This window comes from Zeus faber, assembly GCF_960531495.2.
Source record: "Zeus faber genome assembly, chromosome: 15".
Classification (NCBI taxonomy): Eukaryota; Metazoa; Chordata; class Actinopteri; order Zeiformes; family Zeidae; genus Zeus; species Zeus faber.
In genome coordinates this window covers 22,883,055-22,898,197 of record NC_137194.1, presented here as the reverse complement: position 1 = coordinate 22,898,197, position 15,143 = coordinate 22,883,055, and the positions used below count along the sequence as shown (strand labels likewise).

Below are 15,143 nucleotides of genomic sequence, written 5' to 3'. Positions count from 1 at the left end.
TATTTAGGGGGCCAGGTTGAACGTGCCCTGCGTGAAATAACCAGAAGATGAAGTGTGGCCACTAGAAGGTTACAATGTGGAAGGGTGATTTTTTTTTTTTGCCCTCCTCTTTCCCGCTTTCATATTTAACTTGCACCACAAATAGGAATTTTATCTTTAGGTTCAGCAGGAGGTGGAATTGCAGCCAATATCATGGTGCTGAACTACTCCGCACCGCCCTCTGTGTTCCCAAAAGTGCCTGGTCTTAGCTATAGGCCTGCAAGTGCCTCATCCACCAACTGCCACACGCTGAGAAACACACACGCACACACACGCACGCACGCACACAGACAGACACACTCACTCACTGAAGTCTGAAGCCAAGGTTACAAAGGTAAAAACCAAACTTTTACAAAGAGCCCACACAGCAGAGTAGTCCACACGGATTAATTTATGTTCTCTTTTGGAAGCAAATGAATAATGTCCAGTGATGCCATGCTAATCTTCTGTGGGATTTGGCTTGGAACGACCTTCCAGGGTGCAATACCTAATGGCTAATTACCTTTTTGGAAATGGAAATCCCTCAGAGATTTAGCAGCCCTTCTCCAGGGGACAACATGATGCACAGCGAAGGGGAAGCGATCGGAGGCACGGTGCCACCAGGCTGCGGCGTTTTGACTCACCTGCTGAGCCACATGCACACGGCAGGCCACGCTCCAGAGGGTTTGCCTTCCGAGGCCCTTCCTGAGCCGTTTCTTCCTCATGTTGAGGTGTTTATTTTTTTGTTGGTTTTTTTTCTTTTCACTTTTTTCCATCACTCAACCACCAAGGTTATACTGTTTGGACTGTAGCCGGGACATTTATTTACAATCCACTCGGGCGTATCTCATGGTCTGCCCTTGACTCTCAGAGACTTTCAGATTGCTTTATACCCTCTCTTCTTCCTCATCCTTCCTCTTCCTCCTTTGTTTTGGTTGTGCTTGTGCGTCTCAAGGTATGGGCTTCTCCAGTTTCAGACGCCTGAGCCTTTAAGTGCCCTGCATCCTCCTGTATCCTCTTCTTTCCCTGTAAGTCTAACAACACATCCCCGTCTCCCTTCCCCATCTCTCCATCCCGAGCAGGATAAAGTGAAGCTCTTTCCCGAGAAGCAGCGACCAACACTCAATACCAAATCGAGTCCGCGGGCAAGGGTGCTGGTGGAGGTTTGGCGGTGGTCCAGTCTGATCAGAAGGGTAAAGTGACGGACAGACCCTTTTCCCCAGAAAGATGGCGAACATCAAACAACGTAAATAGAAACAAAGGCTCTGGAAAAGAGATTCGGTGAAGGAAACAAAAAAAAACAAAAAAACAAAAAAAAAAAAACGGGGAGCCGCCCGAAAAGTAAATCTTCCCACTCATCTACTTTCTACAAAAGCCGCCGCGTGAGTCACTCTGCCAGCTGAGGCGCGGAGGTTTAAACATCTCAATCAAGCGACGCTGTCGATTTTGAGTGAAACTGCTGAGATGTATAATCGCTTTTGGCTGATTTTCTCCATTTTTCTTTTCGGTTAATCCTGAGGCGGGGAGTTAAGCCCTGTAAGTCCATTAAAGCACGGAGGAGCGAGCGCTTTATCACACCTGCTTCTCTTTATGATGCAATGATGTCACGGAGATTGATATTTTAGTGGACGTGCGAAGCGGTGATGGCTCTTCCCCGTCTTTATCGCGAAAGTCCCTAAGTGGGCTTGAGCGGCTTTGTGTTGATGCACACGGCAGAAGCTGGGGATCGGTTGACTTCTCCGATATCTAGTTACAACATTTTAAACACTGGCTGTTCACCCCCCCCTCTTCCTCTCTTCCTCCCGACTGATGGCAGGTCTTGGGAGTTTGGGAGACGCTGAGCTTCCCACATCCGACGCTCCCGCCTCCTCCGCCTCGGCTTGACGGACAGTAATGAGAATCAGGGCCGGTCTTGGTTGTCCTGTCAGCCTAACAGATGTGACAGCGAGCGGGAGAAAGAGAGAGAGGGATGGAGATAGAGATGGAGATGGAGATGGAGATGGAGATGGAGACGGAGAGGGAGTACGAGAGAGAGAGAGAGAGTTATGCAAATATGAACAAGAGAGAAAAGATCCGGTGGTAATGGAGAGATGTGATGCAAATGAAGAGATGAGACCTAGAGAAAGGAGGAAATTGAGGTAAACAGCGATAGGGATGTGGAGGTTAAAAAGCGAGAAAGGGTATTGGCATAATTTGGTTTTTCCCTACATACAACTAGAATTTGTCGTATAATACTGTAGATAATCTCACGATGATCATATTAATGTTAAGGATATGCTTTCTGTCTCACACCCAGTGGTTGAAGTGGGCCAATTCTCCCGGTAGGCAGTACTGGTACTACGTTTTACTCTTTTGCCGGCACTTCTCACAAGCTGCCGTTACGCTGTTCTGCCCTCTCAAGTGGAGAAATCAAGTGGACATATTGTAAAATATATCATATTTTATTGAGTCGCAGCGCACCATTTTATTTTATTATCATCACGGGAAAGCTGCAAGCTCCGGCTCGGGGGGTTGCCATGACATCATTCGACCATAGAAGGACACGGACGGGGGGTTTCTTGAAATTGAGGGTGGCCATGTTTGCACTTTCCATCTCGTGTCTTTTCGGTGGAAAAGGCCGGTTTCACTATCCCCCCGGCTCTGATCCATCGTTGGTAAAGGCTGCTGCAGCAACTCCAAGTTTGCACCAGGTCGCGAGCCCATGGGAACTGGGAAATCGGTCATTCGGGTGGGTGGTCCCCATGTTGACGACATGTTTTAAAATCGCTGCAAAGGGAACGTGTGTGTCACCATGTTGCCGTGAGGTCAGGGCTGTTATCTTGGTGAACCCGGGTGTGAGACCGGCTCTGAAATTCCAACTTAAATGGCCGTTCCTTTCCACTTTTCCATGTACAAGGTTGGATTTTTCAGAGTTCCGACTTCAATGGAACGCAGAATTAGTTGCTTACACACGCACGAAAGGACCCTTACTTTTTATTTATTGTAAAGCAGATTTTTTTACAGATTCACCCAAACAGTTCTTTGGTCTTCTTGTGTCGGTAGAAGCGTCCCCAACCCTAACCGCTCTCATTCTTTCTTCTGCTCCATCTGTCTCCCCCCCCCTCCCTCTTTCCCTCCCTCCCCCTCTCCACAGCTGCGTCCAGCTTCAGTTTCTGCCGAGCCTCCTTGGAGCACACGGTGTCGGCTGAGGAGCTGAGCTACCAGCTGCCGCGCCGCGCCGGCGGCAGCAGCCTGACCTGGCATGATGGCCGCGGCCAGAAGGCCACGCACACACGCACCGTCAAACTGCTGCAGCAGCCGGGCACCGAGGGCATCCAGGTACGCAGGGTGGACATGGACTTTATATTTAGATGTTTTTACTCTCTCTCACACACACACACACACACACACACACACACTCGCACACACACACACACACACACACACACGCACGCATACACACACACACACACGCACACACACACACACACACACCGGTTCCAGACCAAAATGTGGCATGAATCTGTGACATCCATGCGTGAATTCCCCGCTCGTTCAACATACACACATTTTCCGCATGTGAAGCATAAACCGGGAGCCGGGAAAAAAAGAGACGTTTTGTGAGTGTAGGCGACTAAGAAAGGATCTACAGTATCACCTTCACAAAAAAAGGAAAAAAATGTTAGATAATGTTATCTGCACGTGGACTGTATTTCAGCTCCAGGGCTTGATTATACCCCAGGGCCGAGCATTTGGGCCATCACAAACCATATGTGGAGATAGATAGATAAATAGTTATGTATACTGTAGATATATTGATGGATATAGAGAGAGAGAGAGAGAGAGAGATGCATAGAATATAATGCATCGGTCCTTACCACCACAAATTCCTTGTACATGAAAATGCGCTCTGCAGAATAAACCGATTCAGACTCTGATTATTAGATAATCACCCTTAATAATTATAATAATAATAATTATTATTATTATAACTTAAATTTGTATAGCGCCTTTCACTGAACCCAAGGTCGCTTTACAGTGGAGGGGCAAGGGGGGGGGGGTGCAGATTAAGAGTAACAAAAACAAAACAAAGGAATATCTAAACTAACTAACTAATGGGGAAAGGCCATGGTGAAAAGGTGGGTCTTGAGGGTTATTTTGAAAGTGTCCAGGGTTGGGGCGTTACGGATTACGGGAGGGAGAGAGCTCCAGAGGGTGGGGGCTGCCACGCTGAAAGCTCTGTCCCCGAAAGTTCATAATCTGGTACGGGGGATGGACAGCAGACCCATGTTTGAGGACCGCAAGTTCCGGGATGGAGTGTGCTGGTAGAGGAGGTCGGACAGGTATTGGGGGACAGGTACAATGACAAAGGGTGGGTCACGGGAAGCAAAACATTCTATTTCGCCGACTGAATTCCGTATCGTTTTTTCTAAAAAGGTACCATTTCATCCGTGTAAAGCTCCGTGCGAATCATCCGGCGTTATTCAAGGCCCATGAGGACTGAGGGAGGGAGGGTTCGCCAGAGGGAACGGGACACAAACGCACATCGCCGTCGTGATGAGCGTCCGCTCGTCTCGACGAGACGGCAGGAGATGTCGTCTAATTGTTTTATCTTGTTCGCTCCTGACGGCCGGCCTCACCTGAGCCTGCGCCGCGCTCCGCCGGAGAGACAAAACGTTTGTGTCACAGAGGAGTGGTTTCAGATCTGTTATCTCGCCGCTTGTGATATAACAAAGAGAGCACATACTCCCAGCACAGCATGCCCAGCATATTTGCCGCTTAGAAATACAAAATAATCAGCGTGTTGTAATTTGGCGCGCGGGCGTGTGTGTGTGTGTGGACACTAAGCGTATTGCCAATCATCAAATTATGAACATCTATAGAATTCAATAGTTGTGATAATGGCTTTTCATTGAAGGCTGATTGGCTGTAACAGCATGCAAGCTGTCCGGTGTGAATGTCGCGGGCCAGCCCCCCCTCGAACATCTTTGCTCCCGCCGACACGCCGCTCTCATCCAATATGGAATCCCATCTGTGCAGCGCGGGCTTGAAGCAAAACAAAGCCGGGCCTCTGTTCTTTTTAAAGCTGTTCCTCCGGTATTTGACTGGAAACAGCGCACGGGATAAGAGGGTCCTCCCTCTTCCTCTCCACATCAGGTGTCCTGAGAGTGCAGCAGGAACAGAAGTCATTTACATCCCCGGTCTCCCCACTGGCCTTTTGAGGAAATTTTTTTTCACCGCGAGGCGTACAAACACGCTCTTAGATGTGTAAAAAGCTCGAACTGCAATAGAATTAATAAAGGAGGAGTGGTAAGCTGTTTCCATGTGATTACACACAGAAGGCATAATTAAAGCTCCTCCATACCATGAGAAGAACGCCTCATCATATGCTGATGGCTCTGAGCAACAAGCCTCTTGATGCATTATTCAACAAACGAGAGCGGTCCACCACCCTGTAGTGTGTGTGTGTGTGTGTGTGTGTGTGTGTGTGTGTGTGTGTGTGTGTGTGTGTGTTTTCTGGCCCCCAAAGAAATCTCCAGCTTGCATTCTCATGGACTGTATTACTTAACCTGCAGATATGCATATATGATTTGTCGTGTGTGCGTGTGTGCGTGTGTGCGTGTGTGCATGTGTGCATGTGTGCCAGCTCCCAAAGACATTTCAAGCTTGCATTCACATGGACTGTATTGTTTAACCTGCATATATATATATCCTATGCATATAGGATTTCAGGTGTGTGTGTGTGTGTGTGTGTGTGTGTGTGTGTGTGTGTGTGTGTGTGTGTGTGTGTGTGTGTGTGTGTGTGTGAGAGCGAGAGAGAGAGTCGTGTTATAAACACATCCGCTCTAATGAGGGAGCTAACTAGCTCCTCTTTGTATGAGGTGGGATCTGGGGAAACCTCTCCAAACAAATTAAAATGAGCTGACACTCCACATTTCCTGTTCTTCCACACACATTCTCTTCCACACAAGAATACAAAACCACGCACACGCGCGCAGACACACACACACACACACACACACACACACGCACGCACACACACACACACACACACACACACACACACACACACACACACACACGCACACACACACACACACACACACACACACACACTTGTGCAGGAGTAACTCACGTGAACGTTAATTTCCGTTCCGCGGATCAGTGCAGTGTTTTCTTGCAAGTGAAAATCTCATTGTTAATAACCACTGATAATGAAGTAAAACAGATTTAATATAGTCGAGATTAAAGTTGCATGAAAACGAAGCGTTAACGTTGAACTCTGCCTCCCTGAATGCTAAGAATAACAATACCAAGCACCGCTAACATTCAAACTCATCTTTTATGAAAATGATACAGCATATTAAAGATACAGTGAGCGGTAGAGTGGTCACAATTATTACATAATTATTTGAGCTGACGGCAATTCTTTCCATTTTGTAAAATCCGCAATCATTTTGTTTCCATCCAAAGGTCAAGGGGAATTTTAAAACAATATTAGGAATAATGCAATAAATATAATGTGAATTGAGTGCGTTTCTATCAGCTGGGTTGAGGTAAAAACTATCTATGTAAAAAAATGATCTAACTGATTATTATTGGACAGACAGTTAAGTTATTACACAGTTATTACACTGTTATAAGCTCATTTCCTGACAGTGATGTAAAAAGAAGACGAACGGTGATGGTGAATGGAGGAGACTGGGGGTGACTGAGTAGAGATGAATCTTCCAGATCCAAAAACATGGTGGCAATAGTGATGGACGGCTCAGACAGTCGCGAGAGACAGGAGGAGAGGTTGAGAACGCCGGAAGGGGAGAGACCTCGGGTGTATGCTGAGGCCCGAGCAGGCAGAACCATCGCTGTCAATCCCACCGAGGTAGTACCGTTGACCCCCCCCCCCCCCCGAAAGCCAGGTCACAGAATTGGGCTCTGTCATGACTAGGTTCCATTTACAAGCGCCAGGGGATTACTTTCCAGAATTGTAATGGATGGTTTGCAGGTGCTATATAACTGTTTGGCACTCACAGCCTTCCACTAATGCGATATTTCCAAATAATGAGTCAGTTTGTTGCTGGCACCCCCTCCGCGCCATCTTTCGTTTGGCTGTCTCAGCCTCCAGAATGTGTGTGTGTGTGTGTGTGTGTGTGTGTGTGTGTGTGTGTGTGTGTGTGTGTGTGTGTGTGTGTGTGTGTGTGTGTGTGTGTGTGTGTGTGTAGTGCGTGTATACCTGTTTGTGTGTGTGTGTGTGTGTGTGTGTGTGTGTGTGTGTGTGTGTGCACGTGTGGCAGTGGTGTTTGTGTGTGTGTGTGTGTGTGTGTGTGTGTGTGTGTGTGTTAGAGTAGAGAGGAGGAGGACTTTGAATGAATGCATGAATGAATGAAGACATGCGCACGTGGGACCGAAAGAGGTCCAAACTGCTCAAGGTTTCTTTTTTTTTAATTTTTCCTCTTTGTCAGAAGTGTGCGTGCGTCGTTGCACAACATAGCCTCTGACCTTTTCGTACGACACCGGCAGCGAGCAGCGGAACGACGAGAAAAGACCAGAAACACGCGGATAAACTTTGGTGCCGATTTTAATGAGAACCTTTGGCTCGTTGCGGCAACAACCGTCCTACCTTTTATTTATCCAAGCAGCAATACAATGCAATCAGCGTTTTACGGATCGCTACTTCACTTATTGAATAACGTTCTGCAATTTTACTGTCTTCTCCTTCAGCATTCACAGCCAAAGCATCTGACGAACATGGCCCAATTAAGAGCCACCTGGAAAACGGAACCAACCCTTGTTTTGAGTTAATGAGCTGTGCAATGCATCACAGACAGACATTAACAACGTCAAAGGTTCACGCCTATCTGCGTGTCTCAAATCCTAAATCCTAAGACGCTGAAACGTCGCGGCTTCGCACCTCACTCGTAAATCGCACCTTGGTGTGAAAAAAAAAAAAGGTGTCGTCGCCGTTTGCATGCAAACGGTTTGTTTGTTGTTGTTGTTGTTGTTGTTGTGCATGTGTATGTTATGTGGCAGCGTTGCCAGTGTTTGTTTTTGTAGTTCCTTCGTTTGGCTGCTCTGAAAAACACAATCAAAGACAATAAGTGTCCTTTCCAATTGATTTTCAAGTCCTCCCGCTTGCACACAAAGCTCTAAATGGATAATAGGAGCGGCCTGCAATATGGAACCGATGTTCTTCTACATTCCTTCAAGAGCCCTCAGGTCTTCTGCTGCCGTTCTGTCTGAGATTAGATTGGACAGAGGAAGATTTTAGCTGCAGCGTTTTTTACACTATGCTCCTAAATTGTGGAACACGCGACCAAAGAATATTCAAAAGCTGTATCTGTAAGCGTTTTCAAGCAGATGCTGAAAATAGCTTTTTATTTCACTTCTTTCCACTGCAATGTCATTTATTTTATTTTCTTTGCATGTTCTGCTCCATTTTTTTTTAACTCAATTTCACTCTTTTAACGCATGGGCATTTAAGAGAAAGAAGAGAAACAGAATCATTGAAGAAGTTGTTGAGACGGGCGAAGTCTGGTTAGACGTGGCCCTGGAATAGCGTGCGTTGCCCTGGCCGTGGCGGCGCGAGAGGTGGATGTTTTGACGGCGCCGGATGCAGGATGTTGGCTGTTTGAGTCGCCGGAGAACAGGAGGAGCTCCCATCTGGCCCCCGTCCGCATCCTACCGAGGCCCCGCTCAGCGTTCCCACGACCACAAAGACGCTCACAAACTCTCGACACCTGAGGGCAAGTGAAGGCGGAGTGGCGTGAAGCCAACGGAGGGTGATACAAACACACACACACACCCATCGACGGACAGACGGAAAAACACATAAATCTCATACAGACACAAATTTGTTAACGAGAAAGAAGTACAAGAGTACTAAATGATGCAACAGACACTGGTAAAGGATGGGAGGAGCCCGGGAGACGGAGGATGATGCGAGGGTGAGGAAGTGAGGGATGAAGGGAGTTTGAGTGTGAGGGAAGAGGTAGGAGGGGAGTTTGGGTGAAAGGTATGAAGGCGATATAAAGGATTGCTTGTCCTACAGAAAAAGGCGGATGTGAAGGATTGTGTGTCAGGGCCTGTCAGGGTCAGGGTTGGAGAGACGGACTAAAGGTGATTGAATAACGACGAGGGAGATGGAGAGGGACAAAGAAGGAGAGCGTTGGGGAAAGAGACAGAGAGCGAGAGAGGGAGAGAGAGAGAGAGAGAAATTGGAGTGGGGGGGTAGAGGGAGAAAGGAAGGTGTGTGCGTGTGTGTGTGTGTGTGTGTGTGGGTGTGTGTGTATTAATAAATGTTCCATGCTTTACGATTGCATCCATCTGTTCCATGTCTGTCACACACATATAAAGACTTCAGCACAAGTATGCACAAACATGCACACACACACACACACACACACACACACACACACACACACACACACACTTTTAATTTAACCTCACGCATACTTTTTTTTGCTTTGCTAATTGGCTGAGCATCTTTGATCAATGCCAGGGAGGGGGCAAGGGCAGGCGTTGGCAGCATGGTCTTATCGGTCACAGAGTATGAATTTTAAGGAGCCCCCGTGCTCCCTGAACTCCCAAGTTAATCCCGGATACAGCTCCACTTGGGGGGGGGGGGGGGCAGGTGTGCCCACACACGCACACGCACACACAAACACACACGCACATGCACACACACGCAGACGCACGCGCACACACACACACACACACAACTCACAAACAGGGTTAAGAAGTAACAGTGTTCAAGGTTGTTCTTCCGGAGGGAGAGGGAGAGGAGGGTGGAAGGAGTGGGATGAAGGTGCCAGAGAGATGCAAGAGGAGGCCGAGATGGAGAGATGTTCGAGAGGAAAAACAAACGGGAAGACACACTGAACAAAGTAAACAGGGGAGGAGGAGGAGGAGGAGGAGGAGGAGGAGGCTGTTTGAAGACCAGAGTACAGACACAAAGTCTAAAGGGGAAAGGAAAGAGCAGGAAGTGGCATGGAGGAGTAGGAGGAAGAACCCTTTTCCAGCCAAGTATTTTTATATCTGGCATACTTTCTCTTCCTTAAAGTGGTAATCCATAACATTATTTTGTTTGAAAAGATCTCATATTTGATACTTTTTTGTAAGGTGGTACTTTGTAAGAAACAGCCGAGCATTTGTCAACGTCAAATACAATGAAGGCCCGCTACCAAGAGCAATTTTCCATTTTTCCCCCCCATCAAATTTGCATTAATGAGTCAACAAAGGCATATTCCCACATTGCCGTGCTCCTCTCCCCACAGAGGGTCGAGGGAGTACTTTTTATTTCCAGAAAAGATTCATTAGCCATTGAGCTGCCGAGTCAACAGTAGCATGTTAAACAGGTTCATCTCGTCTTCATAAAACATAACGATGCCCAGCTCATCTAGAGAGACTAGAGAGAAGTTAAATACCCTGTCAACACAGCTAATGTGGCACTGTGGGGCGGTTTTAACATCTCTTCAGTCTATATAAATAATCGTACATCACATATAATGAAGTGCTCATTGTAAGCCTACAGCCTTATTATGTTCCTTCATCCTCTTCAAGTCCCTCCGTCTCCATTCACGCCGCACCGTTTTCTGTGCCCTCACCTTTGGCCCGATCCCACAGCTACACATATGTCCCCGTTGTACCCCCTTCACCCTTCCACCTCACCGCATCCGTCTCCTCCCTCCCTCTTTTTTTGGTAATAAACGAGGGAGCGCCTTCTATTGGACAGAATTGGGTCTCTGGAGTGGTCGGGGCACCGGTTGGCAGGGTGCTGGCCGGGGGAGATAGAGCCTGATGGATGGCTGCGGAAGAGCAAGAAGGGAAAGAGGGATGAAGGGAAGGGAAGGGAGAGGGAGTTGACGGGGAGATGGAGAGATGAGGCGGAGCCAACGCTCTATTTCCCTTCTGTGGACTCCTCGATGATGAAGACCATTACTCACCTAGAAATGTGAGATGTGTCAAATTACCGCGAGCGCTGCTCCGCCCCTCTCTCTCTCTCTCTCTCTCTCCCCCCTACGCCCCCCCCCCCCCATGCTTTCATCCACTGTCTTCCATTTATTCTCGTCCGTCTGTGTCTTTGGCTCTCCCTCCATCTCTCCCTCCAGCTCTTGGTCATCGTCTCCAATTTTGGACTTTGCGCCGTTCAGCTTTTCTTGCAAACCTTCCCCCTCCTCACCCCTTTCTCCTTCTGACTCCTTTATCGACCCCGCCCTGTGTCAATACGAGGATCGCAAAAGATGACACAAAACCCAACTAAATCATAATCGCAGGTTTGAAACCCCAATTCGCCTCAGATTGACGTGATGAGGGATGCACTTAATCCTCCCAAAAGAGAAAAGCCTCTTTCACATCTCTCCCTGCTCGATCTTAATTTACGACGGGGGGGCAGTAAATTTGGGTTATTAAAATGGCTTCGGCGCTCTATCGAGCAGCGATTGAAGTATGTGCGTAATTAGGGGGAGCAGCGAAGACACTGGAGTGGAGAGATGAATTTGTTTTTTCAATTAAGGCCCGCCGAGCAGAACAGGCTTACCTGGCGGAGCGTCCGCCGGCTGATGAGAGCGCTTTGTGTTTGACCGGACGCGAGGAGATCTTATTAAAGCGGCCGGTAGAGACACGAACGTCTGAAAAGTTTCATTCACCGCAGTTGTGCTTCGGAGTCCGGTATTCACCTCCCAATAGGGAAAGCGCGTGTACGCGTTGCACTGAATGGCGTGACGTTTTCACGTGGAGAAGCACAATAAATGCGTGATCACCCTTTTGTCTGAAACTTGTGTCGTGCGTCGGCTCAGTTAGAGCCTCAAATGACCGGATTAGACGAGATTGGGTCCGGCCAGAGGGCTGGGAGGGCGGGAAGTGGCGATCGCGTTTCGGTCCATCTAAACCCTGCGCACGACTCGCTCGCCGACTGGGGGGGTTGGCTTTGGCTTCCACCGCTTTGAAGTGGAGGAAGTAGTTCCTCGGATTAAAGCGGAGGGAGAGTGGAGGGGCAGAGTCAGAGAGCGATCTCAACATACGGGTTTAAAACGTGAAGATGGCAGAGCCGGTGCAGCGTTAACGACCTCAGGGAAGAAATGCGCCGCGTCCAAAAACGGCGGACTACATAGTACATACTACGTGATCATACCATCACCCGGCGTTCATTAGTACGCTGGGTGATAGTATGCTTAGTAGTGTTTGCGTACTATGATATTTTACCGGATGTAAAATGGGCAGCCTGGTACTTATCGCATACCGTTTGAGCATGCCAGGGTGTCGGACATACTAAACACTAATTCGATGGGCTAAATAGCCGGCATGCCAGATGGCGTGATAGTGTACAAACACACATGCTTACACGCATGAGAACGGGAGCCCCACATCACAAATCACCGCGCTGACGCATTCTCAGTGGATTGCACAGAATGTCACAGCAAACCGAGACAAGTAAATGGAAAACATCAAATTATCATAAAGGATAGAACACAAATAAACCTCACTGCGACAGAGTTGCCAACCTGAAAGCCGTCATAACAGGGCGCCTTGATGGCTGTGTTTTAAATTGGCACGTATTGTTTCTACAGAACTGGCGAGATGGGGAAAAAAAAAAAAAAAAAAAAGGGCAGGCAGGAGATGGATGACAGCTTCACTGTTTTCATCCGTAAATTAGGTTTGAGAGGTGAGGACGGTTGCACATTTTAATCAGGGGTACATCTGTTAGTCCGTCTTTGCCCGTAAGCGTTTACACCCGACGTACTCGTGTGATTTACTCGGCACCTAAACTCATTAAATGGGGGATCTTAACAACTTTTCGATGCTGCGGAGTGGGCGGAAGGAAGTAAAAAAGGTCCTTTGTGATAAAAGGGAGGAACATTCAAACGACTGTATGCGGTTCATTTTCGCTTTCCGTGTTATTCACTGACAGCACTACAGGAAGTGATCCTGAAAATATATTGCAAGGCGAGTAAGCAAGTGTGAAATGTGCAAGTAAGCTAATTTCACATTAATGAGAAAGTCCTGCATTGTGCATCTTGGAGATAGCCAGGGCATTTAAAATGCGATTATGTACGAAAGCAACACACTGGCCTGAGTGATGGAAGCCCAAAACCATTTGGACAAAAGACAAAAACACACACGCGCGTGCGCGTGCGCACAAAAACATCGGCAACGTGACGTTAATATTCACCTCTTTGTTCCCCGTGTGTTTCCAGCTGGCGCCAGGTGAAGCCTTCGCCGTGTACCACACCAGCCCCACGCTGTCCTGCCTGTCCAAGCCCGTGGTGCTGTGGACGCAGCAGGACGTCTGCAAGTGGCTGAAGAAGCACTGTCCCCACAACTACCTGACCTACGTCGAGGCCTTCGCCCATCACGCTATCACAGGTGACGTGTGCAGGCATGCGGGGGAGTGCCCGGAGGGGTGTTTTTTCTTTGTTTTTTTTTTGTGGTCGGGTTAAATGGAGCCAAAGTTATTGCGTGTCCGAAATCGATCTTTTGGAAAGTGGGCGACGGGAAGGTTGACGGAAATGCAAGAATAAAATGGTCTTCAGGAAAAGCTTGCATCGGTGCTCCCTGCAAACTGACTTTTGTATTATCTACTGCATGAGGTTCCATCGTGCACGCATTTGTGTTGTTGGAAACACGCTGTTCCCTCATTCAGTTAGGTAACCGGAAGGGTCACTGCACCCCCAAGGAGTGACTCTGTCTCTCACCCCGTCGCCTCTTCTACGTCGTCTTTACTGGTGTAATCAGGAGGCAGCTTTAAAAACCAGCGATGTTAGTTCCGGTCTGTGAGAAAACTCCTCAGTCACCGCATTCAAAAAAATCCTGGAAACACCCTGGCAGACCCGCTCACGCAGACCCGTTCACACACACACACACACACACACACACACACTCACACGCTCGCACATGCACACACGCGGATTTATAATCCTTCTGGTTATACAGTACAGTACTGTACGGAGGTGACCTGGGGGGTGAGGACAAACTGACGCCATAAAAGTCGCACCACCAAATCGCACAGCAGTTATAGTTTTAGTTCCCCGGTTCCCCAAATCTTAAGCCCTTTCAGCTGGGAACAGGGTTTTTTTTTGTTTTTTTTTTATGCCCAAATCTCTCCCTAGAAGATTGAGGAGGCATTCATGTGAAATAATGAAAAGGGAGTGTCGCCTATTTTTGGAAAATAGAAAAAGAAAAAAAGAGAAAGCCACTGGAACAGAAACAGGAACGGTGGCGGCTGACTGAGCTATGAGTTTGCTTAACCTTGTCGCGGCAATCAATGGAACACCGAGACAAATGTGTGTGTATTTACCTCCAGATACACACACATGCATGTGGTCGCTGACCCGCCCACGTGGGCTTCAGGGTTAAGGGGAGTGCACGCCGAGAGATGAGCCCGGTGTGGCGCTGACGGCCGTGTTGTGATCTGATCCTTTTATCTGTTCAGAGTGAGGGAGAGCAGAACACGTCCCGTTATTTGTGTGTGTGTGTGTGTGTGCGTATGTGTATGTGTGTGTGTGTGTGTGTGTATTGGGGGAAACAGAACAGAGTGAGTGGAACAGAGACAGAGGACACTGGCAGAGAGGTGCAGTCAACTGCCGCTGACCTTGTCAGTTGCCAGCGTCTTAACCTGGATGCCACATGGAAGAGACAGGGAGTGTGAGGGTGTGTGTCCCTAAAATCAAGATTGCGAGATCAAGTTCACCGTCCTGAACGTCAACGGCTTTTTAGTGTGAACGCAGCCCGGTCAATCAATCGGAGGTTTATCGATTTCTCTTTTCCCGTCTTCGGTCCTTTCAACAGAGCTTGGACTAAATTACTCTCCAATAATAAAGGTTTAATCCAAAAGCCGCGCTTGTTCCCAGCGTTTCCAGTGATTTTCCGCTGCTCTCCAAAATTTCCCAGAATCTGTTCAAAGATTCTGTTCGTACAATCCATTATCGTCACCGAATTGGCAGAAATTCCTGCCAATTTTCACCCAAGACCGAGTTTCTAAGCAATCATTTTGAGGGATAAATTGGGGAGGGAGAGGTGTAATCGCTATGGAAACAGCCATTGTTTGTGTGACTCTTTTTGACCCCCCCCCCCCCCCCATATCTCCAGGCAATTATTAGGAGCTCTGTTAAGTCCATGTGGGGTGAATTGATTTGGGCTCCATTTATCTGCTT

General features: G+C 48.0%; 1 protein-coding gene across 1 annotated transcript in view; it reads left to right on the top strand.

The window, feature by feature from the left end:
• Nucleotides 1–551: 551 nt before the first annotated feature.
• samd10b (sterile alpha motif domain containing 10b) overlaps nt 552–15,143 on the top strand; it is a gene marked incomplete at both ends in the record, with an annotated part of 25,335 nt that continues 10,743 nt past the window's right edge. The window contains 3 exons of the mRNA XM_080015313.1: nt 552–702; nt 3,152–3,336; nt 13,188–13,356. Of these exons, the coding sequence (XP_079871439.1) occupies nt 552–702; nt 3,152–3,336; nt 13,188–13,356 (505 nt within the window). The remainder of the gene's footprint in view (nt 703–3,151; nt 3,337–13,187; nt 13,357–15,143) is intronic.